This window comes from Brachyhypopomus gauderio, chromosome 9 (assembly GCF_052324685.1).
Source record: "Brachyhypopomus gauderio isolate BG-103 chromosome 9, BGAUD_0.2, whole genome shotgun sequence".
In the NCBI taxonomy this organism is placed as follows: Eukaryota; Metazoa; Chordata; class Actinopteri; order Gymnotiformes; family Hypopomidae; genus Brachyhypopomus; species Brachyhypopomus gauderio.
The window spans coordinates 16,085,267-16,104,895 of record NC_135219.1 but is presented as its reverse complement, the minus strand read 5'-3'; the positions used below and the strand labels follow the sequence as shown (position 1 = coordinate 16,104,895).

At 42.8% G+C, this 19,629-nt stretch overlaps 1 protein-coding gene across 1 annotated transcript in view; it reads left to right on the top strand.

Moving 5' to 3' along the window:
* The first annotated feature begins 2,156 nt into the window (after positions 1-2,156).
* The window catches only part of kif26aa (kinesin family member 26Aa), a 62,142-nt gene continuing 44,669 nt past the window's right edge, over positions 2,157-19,629 (top strand). Inside the window, exons 1-2 of the mRNA XM_077017604.1 lie at positions 2,157-2,420; positions 3,721-3,960. Coding sequence (XP_076873719.1) covers positions 2,286-2,420; positions 3,721-3,960 — 375 coding nt within the window. The 5' untranslated portion in view covers positions 2,157-2,285. The remainder of the gene's footprint in view (positions 2,421-3,720; positions 3,961-19,629) is intronic.

Here is a 19,629-nt window from a genome sequence, read left to right as displayed (position 1 = left end):
CTAAATGGCTAGAGGCCTAACAGACTGTTCTAGAAACAATCAGATGCATACTTTACATTGTGTTCCTACAAAGAGAACATGCAAGCTAAGTAGTCTTAAAAAGAGGACATGTCCGGGTAAAAGAGGACATCTGGTGACGCTAACCAAAATACTAGCATAAGCTAACAAAACATTATCTAAGATAGCTAAAAGCTAGAATTACAGTATTCAGCTAAATAATTCTACTTAGTTAGCTTGCAAACGTTATAATGTTGAAGTGTTACCAAAGGTTTAGCGTCTGTTCATCAAAATGTACAAGCCTTTATTCAACAAATGAACGCTTTAAAAAATCAAGAGAAATGAGATTGTTAGTCATTTTATGTCCCCGTAAGGACAAGTTGTGTTTACTGTAAATCTAACGGGAGTAATGTAATGTTCTAATGGCAGTGAACACTTAGAAAGGATGAGCACTAGTGTTTTATCATACATTCTAATAATAATTAAAAAAGAAGCAACCCCCCCCCCCCACCCCCATTTCACTTTTTATTCAGAACCTTGAATGTCGTTTCTAAATTAATTGTAAAGTCATTTGTTAAAATTTATTAATTAATGTGTTAAAATATGTATATATTAATCCAAAATGTGTCTGCTGAAGCCACAGGAAAACTTTGATCTTTACGGGCAAGCTGGGAGAATATCAATGTATTTTTACAAGGAACAGACTAACCATTACCCTCAGAGTTTGGATGATAAATCAAAGGTTTGAAGGAAAATGAAAGCCCAGCAAAGCGTTCTGGCACGCTGACATGCATGATGGCGCATATTATTGCGGCAATTTTTTCCTAATTTGTACCTGCCAGTCAAATGTCTAGTGGTTCACTATCTTCCATTAATGGAATATCACTATGATCTCCACAAGCACTGGATGTAAGCCTCATTCTCTTTCTTCAAATCCAAATAATAAGTAATCCTAGGAAAAAATACAGCTTTGTGTGGACTTAAATATATTTCTACATGTGGTTGGTTGAGCATCATGGCCCAGTGTGAAGTGGATACTTATAGGGTTATCCTCATCCCCTCATTAATGAGCAGCTGTCCTCGGTGAGATTACAAAGGCTGAGGCCAGCTGAGGAGGTCTCCTGGGACATGGTCTTTAGAATTCCAGGCAGGCCTTTGATTTCCTCCATGGGACAACGGGTATGTTACAAATCACAAAATAACAATGTATTATAATGATTGCCTCTGGGCCCCTAGATAGTCTGTCACAAAGTAGAATTTTTTTCCTCAGTTGACAGATTTTTCCCTACAATTTATAACAGAATTGATACGCATGATATGTGGTCTTCTGGATATCTGACACACACAAATAATCAATCTAGGTTAGTATTTAAAGTAATATCTGCATTTATTTAATGTTGAGGAAGGACATTTGTCACATCATTATACCGGTAGATGTTGTTTTGTTGATTACATTTCCTGTGGGTGTCAAAGATCAAGCCGACCATGAGATTAAATGAGATTTCTTAAATGAGAAAGAAAGAAAGAAAGAAAGAAAGACAGAAAGGAGTGTCTATAAATAGCCTATGATCTCTGAGTTCCTTGAACATCACTAAGGTTTAATGAACACTATTGTAATAAAATAATCAGCAGGACCAGGCCCACATACCTTGTGTGAGAACCACCGAGGCTCGCCATAAACGCCTCTGCTAAGATCAGCAGACCTGCTGCTGTCTGGTTATCTGAGCGGAACCCCTGTTTGGCGGTGATAAGATTATTATGGCGAGGCCGAGGTTAATGTCTACATTTCACCTTAAAAATCTGCCCAGTGAATAATAGACCATCGACTCAATTAAGCATTGTGCTCAAGTGATTCGTGACTTCGTTTACCGACACTTGAAACTTTATTAACAGCAGGGACGACTTGGTAGATTAACAGTCATCGGGACCAAGGGTTTTGAGTGTTATTATTAAAAGGTAAAATAATACATAATTATTTTACTTATGTCTTTGGCAATAGGTTATGATGCACACATGCCCATAACGGGCTTCAGTGAACTGACTGGGCCGTTTTAATGGCTGATTAAAACAGGTGGAGGAGGGACCGGGACTTCACGCGCAGCTCCGCACGCGTCGCGCGCACTTTCCTTCGGCACGCGCAATGACCAGATGTGCCCATTGCCTTTAGACTGCAAAGGATGACACGTGCTGTGTTCGGTTGTGCCTTAATTCTAACCAAAGTACCAGAAATGCGAGAAAGTAATTTGCCGTCCCGGGTGAAGAGAGGTTAAAACAAGAAACGGGTTCTTATGGCTTTGCAAGATCCAACACGGGTTCTAGAGGATGTGCAGCAGACCACAACACCTGTAGAACCCAACGCCTCACTTGTGGATACTGATGGCATATTTGGATTTACGAGTCACCTTTTGAAAAGAAAGCAAAAGGTAGGAACGTATTTTAAACAATTTTGGACAAACAGCAAAGCTTTCGTTACTTATCTGAAATAATTTAATGTAGCTTCTCTGTATCGAAATTACAGAGCGGCACCATACAGACCAGAGGTGTCGTTTCAGGAAAGGCTAGACTATAGTTTGCAATTGCAATATACGCGTTGTTCATTTTTGATTTACCTTTTTGAATTTGGATCCATGAAAAAAAACAAAGACAACGATGGATCACATTACTAGTTAATTATTAAATGTATCTTCTTAGATCTCAGTTAGGCCTGGATGTTTTAGAAGTCTTGCAGTTGTGTCGCTCTATTGCCTGTAAAATACAGCATGTCTTCTTAAATGTATGTGAAACAATATGTAAAGTACCTTTATTAGACAGTTTTGTCAATGCAGAGTATAGTCGTAAGGGGGCGCTAATGTCTCGGTGAATAACATCGTTCCTACGCTTATGGGGTGCTGAGAGTTGAGATTAGACTATTGATCCCCTCAGGCAAATGGACCTGTTACAGCAGTACAAGAGTGAGGAGGAAACGAGGGAGGATAAGAAATAAAATTAAAATTAGATTAAAATTGGGAGTAAGCATGTCTGGTCTCTTAGTAGCCCCCAGCAACATTTACAGAATAAAAAAACTATAGACTTAATCGCATGTAATGTGATGAAGTTATTAAACTTATTAGTCTAGAACTATATCTTGTATTTCATGTCTTTTAATAGAGAATACGATTAATGGTATGCGGTTATATATAGTTAAGTGAAATAGATCTTAGAAAGTGTAAAGGCTAAAAAATAGACATGACAACAGATAAATCTAGTGCCCTAAATGATCTAATGGGCTAGTAAATTGCGTGGACCGCCTACTAGACTATCTCAGCGTCTCAGAACCCAGTGCAGCAGAACCGGCACGTGCGCGTCTCCCCATCAGCGGCTCGGTTTGATCCGCCGACCTGTGGGCTGCAACTTTGTAGGATCAGATGCTTTTAGGCAATTTCTCTTGTGATTAATTAAAGTTATTAATATTACAAAATTGAGGGGGGGGGTAGTTATATAGAAAACGTTATGGAAAACCGACCAGTCAAAGGAAGGAAGGGAAATATATAGGTCCATTTTAAAAACATGTTCACAAACCATCCGATTTGGGTTGGGAGACGCAACCTGGAACACAGTGGGTCTGGGTCTACGGTAAGATGAGTCCGAAATCTGGATGGATGTTTTAATAGAAGAGGGAGAACACGCTTTCTTACAAAGTGCACAGTGATTCTCTTCGGTACCACTCTTGTGTGTCTGCTTCAGGTTGTTGGCAGCCCAGCGGGTCATGAGCCCGCACAGCGCTCGGGACTCGGTCCCAGGAAAAGACTTCACTCGGCCGAAGAAGTTCAGTGCGGGAACCGGCCGAACCCGGAGGGCGCCGGTTCGGTGTCGGTTAGGGAGTTAAGCCGTTCAGAGAGAAAGGACGACGGTGGCAGCCCGTGTCAGAGATGTCAAATGATCGCGAGTGATCTGAACAGGCTGGCCGAACCGGGAACGATAGAGGTTGGTATATTTATTTCAGTCTCTAACAGTACATCCTGTGGTTTATGCCTTTGGAGATGATGAATAAATTATTATTTAATGGCTCCTATCAAATAACAGTGAACCTAACTCACATCAGTCTAATCAAAGCACTCCAGGCTACTTTCCTAACTCAAGTCCGACACAAATCTGATTTTTTCAGGGTTGAATGGACACCAAATCCAAAATGTTCAAGTCTTTCAGATTTTAGTCACTTTGGGTCCGTTCGGCCGTTTGTTCAGTTCCGACTTTTTGCTTAAGTCGGTTTTGACTAACAGTTCATGTTCAACTTGTTTGAGTTGTGATCCGACAGTTCTTATTCAAGTAGGGTTAGGGTGGCTAACACAGGCTGTACATAGAAACAGATTGGTTATATTCAAGCTATACTAGTTTAATAGATCACCTACAGTGTGTTTCCAAATAATTAATATTTCAAAGAATATGGCTGTTGAGAATATATATTTTAATAGCATTATAAGTTGGAACATGTGGAATATGGAATATGTTAGAGTAGGCAAAGGTGACCTATTCAGCAGGATTTTATGAGGCTATGAATAGTGAGTGATGTCTCACTTCATATGGTTATATTCCAGGAAAGAAGTGCTGAGATACAGAACTGTAAGCAGTCATGCACTTCCTCAGCAATATCCATCCTGATTATAAATGGCATATCTGTAGTGGAGGCAGTCTACAGAGTTGAAGCAAGGCCACTTTGATGTTTCCTTAAAAGTTAAATTACAGAATAACTGGACTGCAAAAACAGAGTAAAGTACTTATACAGAAAATTTGGCATGTCTCTGTCAAATCACATGCATATCTAATCAATCTATCTAAACAAATCTAATACAAAAACATGTCATTCTAACATTTTTAGTTTCATAAGGTTGAGACTATTATTTGCAAGGAGTTTAGACGTGTTTCTTATCTTATCTTAACTGAGAATTCAGTGATATATTACAGAAACAGTTTTAACATTGAGGTCAACCCAAAACAAGTCTTCTGTCTCCATGCAACTGCAAATGCGTCATTACAATAGTGGTGTGAGGTAGCCCCTTGACCATCCTGGGGGGTGTTTTTGTCTCTCCCTAAACTAAGAAACAGAGTGATCAATATATGCATAGTCACATACGGACGCGTGTAGTCCACCTGGATGGTCTTCACTCTTTGAGAAGAACAGGAAGTGCTCATACCTGTCTTCTGTCCTCCCGGTAACATCAGACTCATTCGTTAGTCTGTTCTGATCATCGCCGTATTAAATCCATATCAAATGAACATAACATTCCACTGTTACAGCACCAATGTACCAATGTATGTACCAATGCTCATCCTTTAAAAGAAAGAGAAGAAATGTCTGTGACATTGAAAGATTTGAAGGCGTTTTCTGTAAATGATACCGAGCCTCAGCCTTGCTAGGCCTAGACATGGCACAAGGTTAACTGCTGTCTGCTTAATTGAGAATAGACCCGTTTAATGTTTCCTGTATTACTCTTTAGTTCCTGTCCACACTGTGACTGAGTAGCAAACCCATCTGCTTCCCGGTTGTTCTTGTCATGCCTGTATACACTCACCACCTGTATTCATTGTGTTTGAGAAACAATGTCTAAGATGGCCTCCAAGTAGGAAAATACCAGTTCTTACCCTCCCACTGCTCTATGAAAAGTGTTTTTCCTGTTTCCTCACGTCACCACGGACTGTGCAGACCCTCGTGCTGACGGGCCAGTCCTTACATTACAGTAGCATCCTGTTTTTATGTTTAATGTCCCTGAATGAACTTTGAAGTGAACCATATGCTCTTTGCTTCAACTAATCGATTTCTGGTCCATTTGACGTTTAAAAGTATGAAGATGTTATAGCATTCTACCAGCCAAAACCTTGTGGTATGGTTGGTTCAGTTAATCGCTATAAAAGTGCATTTATCTCTGTGCTGTTGCTTGAGGATGATCCATCACACAACAGCAGTGGTTCTGTCATTATCTACTCTAATTACTCTCTTCTTGCTCATGTATATGTATAACACTGTGTTTCAATGCAAGAGGAGGTCATTGAGCAATCAGGTTTTAAGCATTCACATGTATACAAATATGTATATAATTCATTATGTTGCCATGTACCTTGTGCAAACAACAATTTTACATTTGACAACGAGAACAGGAGTACATATGGATCAATATTAACCCAGGCCAATACCACCTGGATGTCCTGGGGGATGAAAACACATCTTTGTGTGTCCTCTCCGCTGGCACTTTGGGTTCAGACGATGTCGTCTTTCATGTGTAAGAGCAGTAAAACGCAAAAAAAATCGTCAGCCAACAGGGCTGTGTTTGGGAACAGAAGCGTTTAAGGGAAGCTAAGCAGCGAATGGACGCTTCTTGCGAAATGTGAGGAGCCATAAGGAGCTTAGGTTAGTTCTTTTCACAGTGTTCAAATACGCTCTCATTTGGGAGGCCGAGCCTACGGTTGATTTTCACAGTCTCCCTCCGTCTGGATAAAGGGCACCGTGGAACTGGGCAGTGCTCACAAGACAATTATAACACACCAGCTCTCTTTTTTGCTCGCTGTTAATTTCTTTTGGACGTTTGCCACTTCAATGACTCCAACGCTAAACAAACACTGCCCTCTACGTACCACGCTCAAAGCTGGACCCCCTGTGAGGCGTTTTCTGTAGAAAAATAATTTGTGGGAAGGCAGACATTTTGTAGAAAGGTCAGCATTGACAACATTGATTGTGCGGTGTTTGAAACGTACTAAACCGGTGTAGAGAATGTTTAATATGCAAGCTTTGGCAGAATAGGCATCAGTCCTCGTATGCTGACCTGTGTCACATATATGTGGAATTACAGGGCATTTTCACTCCCTTTAGACTGGAGTTGTAAATCACATGTAAATTAATCAATATTAATACAAATACAAATCTTGGCAAACGTTATGTATTATCCGTGTAAAATGCATTGGACTGAAATATTTGGATAAATTAGCCAGTGTCCTGTACAAGAGACTATAAGTGAATCTTGTGAAGGAAATATAAATGTTTGTGCAAACAAGAAATTGTGTACACCATAGTGCATTTTAACATACTGATGTAAACATCTAGTCTTGTCCTGCAGTATGTAGGCGTTTATTCTCCTGTGTGTGAATAGCAGGATGGTGTTTTATACCTTGACTGTGACCTCTGATGCTGTCCTGCACATTCCTGAGAGCCTGAGAATGAGCAGGGTTGTGGCTGACCGCACGTCTTGTGTCTTCTTCTCATTCGTGGTCCTCTAAGTCTTTCTTTAAGTGATCCTAATTCACAACTAGCACGGAAACCCTCACAGAAACTGAGAATGTATAAACTGTTGGGTAAACAGTGACGCCTGGAGGAGCAGTTAGATATTGTCGTCTATTTTCCTGTCGCATTCATCACTCCGCCATAATGACAGTACATAAAGTCGTCCACTCAACAACAAGCAAAAAAAAAGAAAAATACCCGCAACTCGTATACGATTTGAGCAAGATGATCTCCAAGGGGTTTCCCCTCGTTTTTCTCGAAAGGAGCAGACGTGCTGGTCCGTGTGATGAGAGTTTCACCCTGCCCACGTGTCTGCTGCCTCAGCTCTCTGCTCGGGGAGCGTGACTGGGGTTTATGGGTGGTGTGAGTGCCAGACTCACTCAGGGGAGCTGTGGTTGCTCGTCACGTGGTGAAGACTCACCTGGCTCTCTCCCAGGCTGCTCCTTGGTCTGCTTCGTCTTTGCCAGGCTAGCAGGTGACCTTTTGACTCACTCTTACACTTTTTATGGCCTGTAATGTGCTGCAGCATAACTTTTATGGGCTGAAAAATGCAGGTGGAAGTGAGAGTTTTTTTTTTCGCAGAGTGTTCACCACTCGGCCTTCTCCTCTTCTATCTCCTGTATCTGTGTGGTGTGTGTCTCCTGTATCTGCGTGGTGTGTCTCCTGTATCTGCGTGGTGTGTGTCTCCTGTATCTGTGTGGTGTGTGTCTCCTGTATCTGTGTGGTGTGTGTCTCCTGCATCTGCGTGGTGTGTGTCTCCTGTATCTGCGTGGTGTGTGTCTCCTGTATCTGCGTGGTGTGTGTCTCCTGTATCTGTGTGGTGTGTGTCTCCTGCATCTGCGTGGTGTGTGTCTCCTGTATCTGCGTGGTGTGTGTCTCCTGTATATGCGTGGTGTGTGTCTCCTGCATCTGTGTGGTGTGTGTCTCCTGTATCTGCGTGGTGTTTGTCTCCTGTATCTGCGTGGTGTGTGTCTCCTGCATCTGCGTGGTGTGTGTCTCCTGTATCTGCGTGGTGTGTGTCTCCTGTATATGCGTGGTGTGTGTCTCCTGCATCTGTGTGGTGTGTGTCTCCTGCATCTGCGTGGTGTTTGTCTCCTGTATCTGCGTGGTGTGTGTCTCCTGCATCTGCGTGGTGTGTGTCTCCTGTATCTGCGTGGTGTGTGTCTCCTGTATCTGTGTGGTGTGTGTCTCCTGTATCTGTGTGGTGTGTGTCTCCTGCATCTGCGTGGTGTGTGTCTCCTGTATCTGCGTGGTGTGTGTCTCCTGTATATGCGTGGTGTGTGTCTCCTGCATCTGCATGGTGTGTGTCTCCTGTATCTGCGTGGTGTGTGTCTCCTGTATCTGCGTGGTGTGTGTCTCCTGCATCTGCGTGGTGTGTGTCTCCTGTATCTGCGTGGTGTGTGTCTCCTGCATCTGCGTTGTGTGTGTCTCTTGCATCTGCGTGGTGTGTGTCTCCTGTATCTGCGTGGTGTGTGTCTCCTGTATCTGCGTGGTGTGTGTCTCCTGTATCTGCGTGGTGTGTGTCTCCTGTATCTGCGTGGTGTGTGTCTCCTGCATCTGTGTTGTGTGTGTCTCCTGCATCTGCGTTGTGTGTGTCTCCTGCATCTCTGCGGTGTGTGTCTCCTCCATCTCTACGGTGTGTGTCTCCTGCATCTCCTGGCTGTGTCTGCCTCTCTACGGCTACTAATAAGTAAAACCCGAAGATCTGTCACCCGGAATACTTTTGAGGCCATTGGTCCTAGAATGGCAGGCCATTGGTCCTAGAATGGCAGGCCATTGGTCCTAGAATGGCAGGCTTTATTGCTTTATTGCTTACTCTGAGATGTGGATGCCGTCGTGCACACCGAGACGCTGCCGTCTAGGACGACTCCTCCCCGCGCTGATTATGCCGTCTACCCTGAGGGGGTTTCAGCTCGTCCTTCACAGATCAGTCTGTCTAAGTGATGGGACACCGGTTGTTAAGGAAGTTGAGTCAGGAATGCAGAAAGAAAGCATCTTTATTGAGCACGGCTGCCATAGCTGTATGTGAACTGCTTCAGTCATGCTCTCTCCATCCATTTTCCATTATTAGTGCCACATTGGGAATAGTAAAACCCTGAATGAAATGACAGGAAAATAATATCTTGTAATAAAAGGTAAGTAAAATGTAGATCTATAATATAACAGTGGTTTGACTTATAACTGACATGAATTAGAGGAAAAAAGCTTTTTAGATGTGAAACACAGCCTGGGGCATATGGCATCTGGTCCTGGGTGACATAAAGGTAGTTTTGAAGAAACAACAAGATAAACGTTACTGTGACTTTCCTGATCCCTCGTGAGAGGTTATAAGGAATAATGGCTATAAACATGTGCATTTCCTGACATATTTTATGGTAAATGGGTTCCTGGCCACCTTCAGTGGGGTTGTTATTCCAGTCGCGCACACTAAAGGTGAGAGAATACGTATGTGACTGTTGATGGCCCAATTTACAGAAGCAAATTGCAAGAGACAGAAATTATCTCTTTTTTTTTCCAGCGTGTGTTTCACAGACAGAGGAAATTGTAACAACTCAAGGAGCTTGCCACCAGAATGAGACTGCTAATGGCAAACCTTACACAATCCCCTCACTATCACAGAAACTTCGAAGGAGAAAATCATTTTATTGTCCCAAGTGACATCCCGTGGCCTTAACAAGCATAAGCAACAGAACAAACAGCAGCTTGGAGCTCTTCGTGGTGACAACACTACCCTGTGAGTGAACCGTGCCAAATTGCCTGCATGGGGCCTTAATCCATTAATACCATTGGATTACTTTCACATGTAAGCCAGAGAATAATGGCCAACAGCAATGTGACACATGGGTTATAAGTGTCATTCATTCTGCTGGAATGCAGCGTGCATTGTGACAGTCAGGATGAACCTCGTTTGTGAAGAGTGGACTCGTGCTGTGTGGGGGACTCGTGTGTTTACCTGTGAGCTGCGTCTGCACTGAACACCTGAGCACATCCACCCTTCTGTTCTTCTTCATCTACGTATTATACTAATGGCATTTAGCAGGCGCTTTTAACCTGAGTGAAGGTGCGTCAGTTGCCTAGAGTTACAAATGAAGCTATAAAATACAACACAATTCACAAGTACGAATATAATCTTCTTTAATTATATTGTCAGTTGATTAGGATTAATTAAGGTACTTTTCAAAGAGTTGAGTTTTCAGTCGCCCTTTGAAGACATTGAGGGGCTCCGCTTTTCGGACAGGAAGTTCATTCTGCTCGATCACACCAGAGCAGACCATGACCACCGTGCAGTACTGAAGAAGGCTTCATTAGAGACATCCTAACTCTTCGTCTGGGGTCTTATGTGCTTTTTTTTTAAATGGCTAGGCTTTTTTAAAGGGCACTCAGCATCAGTGCTTCATGCGAAACCAAGCTAACGAGGGTAACCTTTGATTATGTGTGGAATCGGAGGGAGAGGGGACAGAATGGAAGCTCTCCTGGGGTGTGAATTCAGCGCAGAATTTGCATTAATCACTTCTGAGTAGGAGCTCACTAGCGCATGATGAGTGATGAGTGTGTGGAGTGGAGACACGTGAAGGAAGTGGCCCATAAAGTCGAGCGTTCAGCCTGTACGCCTCAAGCTCCAGGCTGCATGCTGAGACCGCATGCTAACGCTAAAAAAAAAGGGAGTGTAGATATTTTACGTCCTATTTTAGATCAGATTTTTAATTGTATGCAACGTGAAAATTCCGCAAAACGTTACGCAGCGACGGCATCGGTAAAACCGAGAGTGCCGTAGTTACAGCGGATTCATTTTCTCATCGCTGGGTCACGGCTGCAATGCCAGCTCGAACCTGGCAGCGTCAAATCTTCCTCGTTTACTGCTTGAAAGTCATTTCTCCACTCCCTCAAGTTCAGTGAGATATGGGGAGACGGACGAATGAGGTTCTGAACGGAGAGAGCACGGCGAGGGACAGGAGCATGAAAGAGTCTGAAATGACTGTCATCGAGCCAGCGTGAAAGTAGGAGGCTTTAAAAAAAATAAAAAGGGAGTGGAGTGTAGAGATTGGGGGGGGGGGGGGGTGTCAACAAAAGAGAGACACCTGGATAAGGACGAGTGGACTAGGAGATAGAGAGCTCTGTAATTGCTGCCATCAGAGCTTGTCATTAACCCGAGGGAATGGGATTCTGACTGGGTCTGTCGGGGCCCGGCGGTGGGGGGGGGGGGGGGGGGGGGACCACGCGGAGTCCTGGAGTGAGCAGAGATGGGGGTGGGTGGAGGTGGAGGTGGGTGGGGGTCGCACCATGGAGGCTCTGGGACAGATACGCTGAGGGAACAGGACCGGGGGAGGATGAATGACAGGCCAAGTGAGCCGTGAAACAAATCAATGCTTCTTTCGCGGGCTTTAATTCTGGTCTGTCGCCAGTCAAAACCTCCATCAACCAGCCCTCTGTTGGCTAGATCCAAGAGTCAGAATTCAGTCCGAACCACTAGTGATCATGGTTACTTAAGGGCAGAAGCACTTAATTAATTTCAGACTTCAATTACTTATATGGAGTATGTGTAATATATATTTAAAACAGTGTGTTCGAGGGAGAAAAAAATAAAATGCTATTAATACAAACGATATTACCATGGTTACCACGTCTGTCAGCTGATGTAGCCTTCTTTGTCGCTGAGAGGCTGTGCTCTCTCCCTCTGACCCTTCAACACACACAATAGAAATTCCCGAGCTTACGTCTACTTTTGTGCCAGACTGTCTAAAGCAATACAGTATGTTCTGGTTATTTATAGATTACTTTGGCGTGCTGTAATGTTCTCGAACACTGGGGGTGCTATAAACATTTAGTGTCTTACTCACCGGTTTTAGAGGGATGCCCGGGAGTGTGTTTTGTTACAGACTCGCAGTGGTTTAATGTGGTACGTTGTCCTAAGAGCCCCCGTGTGCCCTGTCAAGGCTGAGGCACTCACACTGGCTTTACGAGCCCCGCCTTGCTCACTCCAGAGAACTACTGGAGCAGTAAAGTTAGAGCACGTTTAGAGTTCACTCCTACTGAGATCTGCTCTACAGCCCCATGCTACGATAGGAGCACAACCCACTCAGAACATTCCAGAACAATTCTCCATGATCGGCTTTGTGATTCGGACCATTCCTAAAAGCCATTTGCATTTATACTGCTGTTATTTTGAGTGTTCTGCAGTATTGCAATGCTGTGTGGTATAATTGCTTGTCCATATCTGTAAAGTCAGGATTGAAATATTTGATTAAGATATGTTCAAAAATTGTGGGACAGCCTCTAGAAAGATCATATGAGACCACTTATCATACCAACACAATGCGGCTGGCTAAAAACATAATTTTTGGTACTAATCATGTTTTGAAGAGCGAATATGTACTTCTCCCATCGGGGCGGCGTTATAGTGTTCCAAGGTTCAATAAGGTTAGACTGAAGAATTCTTTTGTACATCAGTCAATCCTTAATTTAAACAAAGAACTTAATCTATAACTTTAAAAGGTGTTGAAATATGAGTAAATGGTATACGTACTGTACAATGTTTGTGTCCTATGTGTTGCTTATGTGTTAATGGAGCTACTGTTTGTATGCAAGACAAGTTTCAGATCTGATCTGATAATAAAGTATTATCATCATCATTTCTTTGAACGTTACCATTTGCCTCTGTGAGTGAGCTTCAGCTCAAATTGTTTCTCCCGTGCATTATCACCTGTATTGTCGTTTGCTGCTACCCCTGGTTATTAGCGTGTGTCTTTCAACTCTCTTATCTCTTCAACACACTACAGTCTGTGTAACGTGAGCCTGTGTAGATTGGCTGACATTTTTGATAACTTCAGGATTTGGATGTAAAATGTTGACATTTGGTGAGGTGCAACACTGCACAGGTGTGTGGAGGAGATATGCCTTTTCCCCTCTGAAGTCTTGGTGTAAACTAATATACAAACTAAATATATCAGCAATGAAGAATGTTTCTCAAATGCTAATTTTAAATGTATGTTATAGTTCAGGCATTCAGCATAAAGGATGTATATATCTGGCATGCTGGCTTTAAACAGGTATTCGGTATATTTATTTTTTATTTAGTACAGTATTCAAAATTTTATATGGATAAAACTTTACCAAGAAGTTGTGTCTAATCTCGGTGTGTACTCGCCCTCATCTATTAAAATTGTCTTGCCATTCAGGATTGGTAATTTGGACTTATAATAATATAATATATTTTGTGTGTGGTTGTATACCCCTGCACACACTCACACACAAAACATGCATACATTTAACACCCTACCTTTCTCATTACTGCCTGACCTACACTGGGCCGTAACCATCTGAATATAAACCACAGACTCTATCCAAGGTGTAATGAGCTTACAAAGGCATGTCAATGCAGACACTTTACGGTGTGAACGCGCCAGCTCTCAGCTGTATAGACAAACCTCCAATTTTTACAGCAGCGCCATAAAGCCCCCCTAAGGCTGTGCTATCGGATGTGATCAAACACTCTAGTTCATTACAAATCTTAACTTCTCACCCTCTATCAACAAAGGACTCTAACTATCGCTGTCGCCATTTGAGGTCACAGGTCGTAGAATTGCACGTGCTGCCTGCCTTAACCTAGCTTGTTACGTGGGGTATCCATGGCTACAGCTTCAGTGTTTTTGATTGGGCGTGTGTTGGACTTAGCGGCGTTGTGGTGTTAGCGGCTCAGAGAGGTGATGCGTGTCCACGGAGAGGGAAACACAGCTGGACGCTGCACTTTTCAGAGAGCTGAAATATAAACAATACAAGCGAAATGACAGGGGCCCCGACTTCATAACACAAAAATAGTTACATCAGGATTGCTTTACAGTTTGTTATCTTTAAAAGGAGGTGTCATTTCCTGCGAAAACAGGAAATGACATGAGGACAATAGGTGCAGTGGAAAAGTGTATTTGATGTTTGTCGGCTGGAGGCCGGGAGTGTTTGCCTTTGACCTTGATTTGAAAAACAGAACCATAAACGCTAAAATCCAGAGTGAGGTGTCTAAAATGGGAAGTTATCATTGCCTTGTTGATGTGGAACATGTAATCGGACCCTCCTCTGCTGCATTATGGGATAGCTTATCTGTGCTGCATGTGTGTGTGACAGGCCAGGTCAGATATGGATTTTGGGAGGGAAATTACCTGTGTCTGTACATGCTTCACTCTGTTATGATAATTTGTTTGACTGAGGATGAGTTCTGATTTTCCACAAGGTCAGACTGTGTCTGTTCTCTAGCTTTTCACTACGCAGGGAGATTGTGTCACTCCACTTTATAATGTGGAATAAAAGGAGCACTTTGCTAAGGTCTGTTTCTCCTTTGTCCAGTGGACTCCTACATGAGGAGCCATGCATTGATTAGCTGAGTTTTATGCTAAGCTGTTACTCATCAAATGGTTGCTCTCGTTTTGTTTGACTTAACCTACGTGAATGGAGCAATACGGAGAACAGCAGAGGGGCTGTACTAAACAAACTCATTACCCATTCCCAGAAATAACAGCAAAAACATAAATAGGTACAGAAAATGCTAACAGCACTCCACTGTTGGCGGATTAAATATTCATCCAGACAAACATGCTCTAAATGTTATTGAAGTGCTAGCAGCTAGTTTTGTTTATGAAGACAACATTAATAGATGTGATATGCGGTTTGTGCCTATGTTTATACTAATTAAGTCTAAAGACAATTACTTTGTTGTTACTATTATAAGAAAATCACGTTCTGACAGCTTAATTTGACACATCTTTCTCCTATTACATCATTTACACATTTGCTTTGCCTCTGTACACAATCCAAACAATATAACTGTAAAATAAATTAATACTAAAGCTGAGGTGTAATCCTCAACATTTGGATTAGCATTAGTCTGTGGACTGAATTTTCAAATGTTCCTAAATACTACCCAAATGTATATTTTTCTTATCAATGTGTTCACATGATATTTTCTAGGTGTCCAATGAAAACCTTCTAATAGCACCCACAGGATCCCCTGGATATAAACCAGAAAACAGGTATAAGGGACGGAAACAGCGGTCACGTGTGGGAGGAGATTATTTTAGTGCAATCGGAGAAATTGAATGTTTCACATGATTCATGCTGCTGAATGATTATATTAATCACCTGCCTAATTAGCCTGACTGATGTGCGGTGCTGGAACGCTAATGACTCTTCAGTGAGGGCTTGATTTTACATAACAGGGCACCATATATGCCCGGAGTTCGTCACTAGAATTAATGGTATCGATCGCTGATACAGCTGCTCACACTGACGCCTGGAGAAAACCTGCTGAACCAACATACATCGGAATTTGGGTCTTTAATCGTGCAGATTCAGTGCTGAAGTTTCTGATGGCATTTACGATGTCAATTTTCATTTACACCCCCCCCCCCCCTTCCCCCCACCACCTGTGATTTATGTTTATCTTTATTAATTATGCCTCACGGCGAGACTAGATATGCCTTATCATGCTGATTCTTCATGCAGGTGCAAGTAGTTTGACTGTGATAATTCTTCGCTCCGGTGCAGTCATGACACACACCATTAAGTGCTCCGTGTAATGTTCCTCCCGCATATAGAATTGCAAGAACGTCATTTTCTGCTTTTGGTCATTGCGTATGTATGTATGTATGTAAACAATTGCTGTCAGTCAGCATAACAGTTATTTATTAAAGAACAACTCAAGATTGTTTGATATTTTAATTTTGTCGATATTGTCAGTTGCCAAATTGCCAAAATCTTCGATGCACATAAAATAAATAAAAAAATCAACCAGAGATTAATTTAGAAAATATGTTTCGGAGTGTACAAAACAGGGTGAGTAGGCCCCAGTGGACAGAAGCAACAAGATAATCACAGTGATCTAATTTACCTCAGTACCATCATTTGTTTGTTTGCAAATCTCCATGAAATTAGTTCTGGGAATATGAATTGCACCTCTAAATTGGAGAGTTTTTTGGTTTCACTTATTATGTCAAGCATTAAAAAGTGCAATTGTGAACATGGACTCTTGAATGCAAAATGTAACCGCATATCATCAAAAGCTTCCATCAAATGTGTGCTTGCTGCCGATAATGGGAGCTTATTGGCTGGGATGTGATCATAATCGAGCATAATTGCTCTGTTAAGTGCTTCCATTATAATATTTCGACACATCTCATCGTTGATGCCTGTGTCATTAACATCACTATCTAGTGTCGCTAGATGTGTGCAAATGATATCAGTCTCCTGAATGGAAAGAATTTGTCAGACAGCAACTTTCTCTGACTTGTTTGACTCTTAGGACTGGACTCTTAGATATTAGAAAAATGTCTTTTTAAAGACTGGTTTGGATGTATGAAAAAAGCCTATTAAAACATTTCATATTTGATGGTATATGATACCATGAAAAAATAAATCATGCAGTATTGGGGACAGAGGCGGCCAGCTTATCCATATGTTAGATGATATCCAAAAGATGAAAGCTTATTTAAACCAAATAAAGTCCTTTAGATCACAGACAGCAAGAACATTATTGCATTTCCAACAGACACTCTTTCATGTGCCCAGGAAGAGTGAGGGAGAGTGACAGAGAAATGAAGGTAGAGAGGAATAAAATATTTGATGGGAATTGGGTTTAAATCAATGGACATAGACTTCTTGTTTTGGTTTAGAGACTGTAAGAGCTCCAACGTATGAGCTCTGATGTAAGTGCCTCGGTTTTAGTGTTGCTGCAGCCTGTCCTGGTGTTCTATAAAGCTGCCTGAAACGTCTGAGGAACCAACCTACTTCACGGGCGGTGGTGGCCTTATTCTGTCTTTAGCTTGCGTAGTTGCTTCTGCGTTTTGCTCTTATTATTGACTCCCCACTTGGCTTGTGTTGGCTTCAGGCTCTTTAAATTGTTCTCAGTGTGTTTTGTACTTGTGCCAAAAGCTGTGGGGTAAAGCCCCGTTGAGGGCCGTGTCTGGTTTCGTTGTTAGGGGACGAACCGAGGTGTTCTGATGAGGATCCCGCTGGCAGAATGAATATGCACGAGAAACATTTGAGATCTGTATGGAGTTCCATCGAGGGAACTGCTTGGGGCAGAGCTCTTGTGTTGATTTCCGACTGGAAATATGGAAATTAGTCAGACACCCAGGGGTTGGAAGTAAACATGCCTGTCGAGTCATGCCATAGCTCAGGGACGGGCAGTTCCAGTCCTTCTGGACCTTAGCTTTGGTCTGGCACTACCGATTCAAATCCTCAACCAATCACCATGTAATGCGAGGATGCGAGGATATTAAAATGTGCTGTTCCGTAGCATGCTGTTAGTGGTTTTTTTAAAAGTGGGGTTGCTAAATAGGACTCTTAAAGCCAAGCATGTCTAACACAGTAAGAGGTGTTCTAAGAGATCGGTTTTGGAAAACAGGCAATAACTGTCACCCCTCCTCCTTTTCCCCAAAATGCTCCATCTGCTGCTGGAATTATAAAGGGAAAACTGCATTTATTGTGTTATGTGATTTATGTTCTTGGTGCGTAAGAAGGCAAGAGTTCCCTCTTACCCTAGTCAGTTGTGATTCTGGAGTGAGCCATGAGCTCAGAACTGCCCGAGAGAAGAACTCAGTTTGGTCAGTGCTGGTGGGAAAGGAAAAACCCCGAAAGACAAGGTAAAACATGTTTATAATTCTCCATCAACTTTTTCCAACTCCTGCCTGCGTGGTTTCCGAGATCTGTTTAGAAGCCCCGTGCCAGCATGGCTCACATCAGATCTGCGCTTGTTGTGAACGCCACCAGCACTCGGATGAGGCACTAAGGACAGATCCAACTGGCTCAAACAATCGCCGAAGATATATAGAACGGGGAGGCAGGTTCTGCATTCTGCATCTCTAATGCCATATTGGGCTAACACTGGCTTTTCTTGGTTTGTAGAATTTTAAACTGTGGGTGTAAACTGTTAAATGTTTTATTTGCTGGGACATTATGTGTGACTGGAAAGGACAGGGACTCAACATGTTAGTGGGTTATTTCACACTTTTCTTTCAAATTTTCTCTTTTAATTTTTTGCATCGCTGCTAGGCTCAGATTACTCAGAACTTTTTTAGATTCTCTCCTTCCAGAAAACTGTAATTTACATGTGATTTCCTCTCCTTGGCGCATTGGCGAGGCATTTTAGGAAGCAATCCAGCAACCTTATAAGTGCATATGTTCAATAACTCTGCAAACATAATTTAACCGTCGTCTGTATTTATTATTGTTATTGTCATCAGTGCGGGGATTACAATAGCATAACGTTACATTATATTGGAGCGTTACCTTATGTGAACCCTGAAATTTGAGTTAGTGCATTTGCCTTTTTCAAAGTTTGTACCACTGCGATCAAGACGTCCACAATTTATGCAGGCGGCACAGTAGGTGAGGCGATAAAAAGAGGGTCACAGGTGGTGGATAGATGGGAAGACAACACATCTTTCCACAGGCTACTTTTTTTTCTAAAGGCATCCCCCTTGTGGCTCGTGCCCCTGTCTATCAAAATGCAGGGACCAATGAAGACACACTTGGGGCGGGGCTCCGGGAGCGCCAGCTCATTGAAATCAAGTGACTTGTGAATAATAGGTTAGTGACCTCTCGGTCTTTGCCCATAGAACTCACAGGAATGCATTCATTTCAGGGAAGCAGACAGCAACAAGACTTTTTGAACTTCATTCAGTGTGAGCCACTCGCCAGCAAAGCGAAGGTCTGCTCGCTGTTTTATAAGCAGCTGTTGTCTGCACCGCCCGTGGGCGGATGGTCTTTAAGAAGCACTACAGCTGGGCAAGCGATCAGGGGAGATGTTCTGTATACATTTTGCAGCTGTCATGCCATAAAATACCAGCATTATTTTTTTTAATAGAAAAACACATTTCTTTTGGTAGATCAATTGCTTGACCGTTTTGGATATTAGTACCACTGTACTAGGCAATGATGTAAAGCAATGTATGATATTAACTCCAGATGCAGTCCTAGAGTTCCAGACACTCTGTCTATGATGTCTCTGCTTCAGAACTAAGCAAAGACACACAGTGGGTAACATGCCCAGGGTCTAAGCCAGGTTGGACGCTCCGCTCAAACAGGTTGTGGTGCATGCTGGGATGTCTGAAGCAGATTGCAGACATCTGGCATGTTGGCTTAGTCGGACTCCCCCCCGCAGCGAGTTTTCCAGTGTCCTGTGTCTCCCCCGCCCAAACTCACATCCCCCCCCCCCCACCCCCGCGCCCCCCACCCAGACAAAAGCACTCAATCATAGTGTGGTGGAGTGTAGAGTCTCCACTCCCTCACGTCCTGCCTGCACACAGAGATGTGGGGTGCCAGGGCGTGTGTGAGGATGTAACAGCAGGAGTCGGGGGACTGGGCTTTATCACAGCCTCTAAATCCCGTGTCCCCAC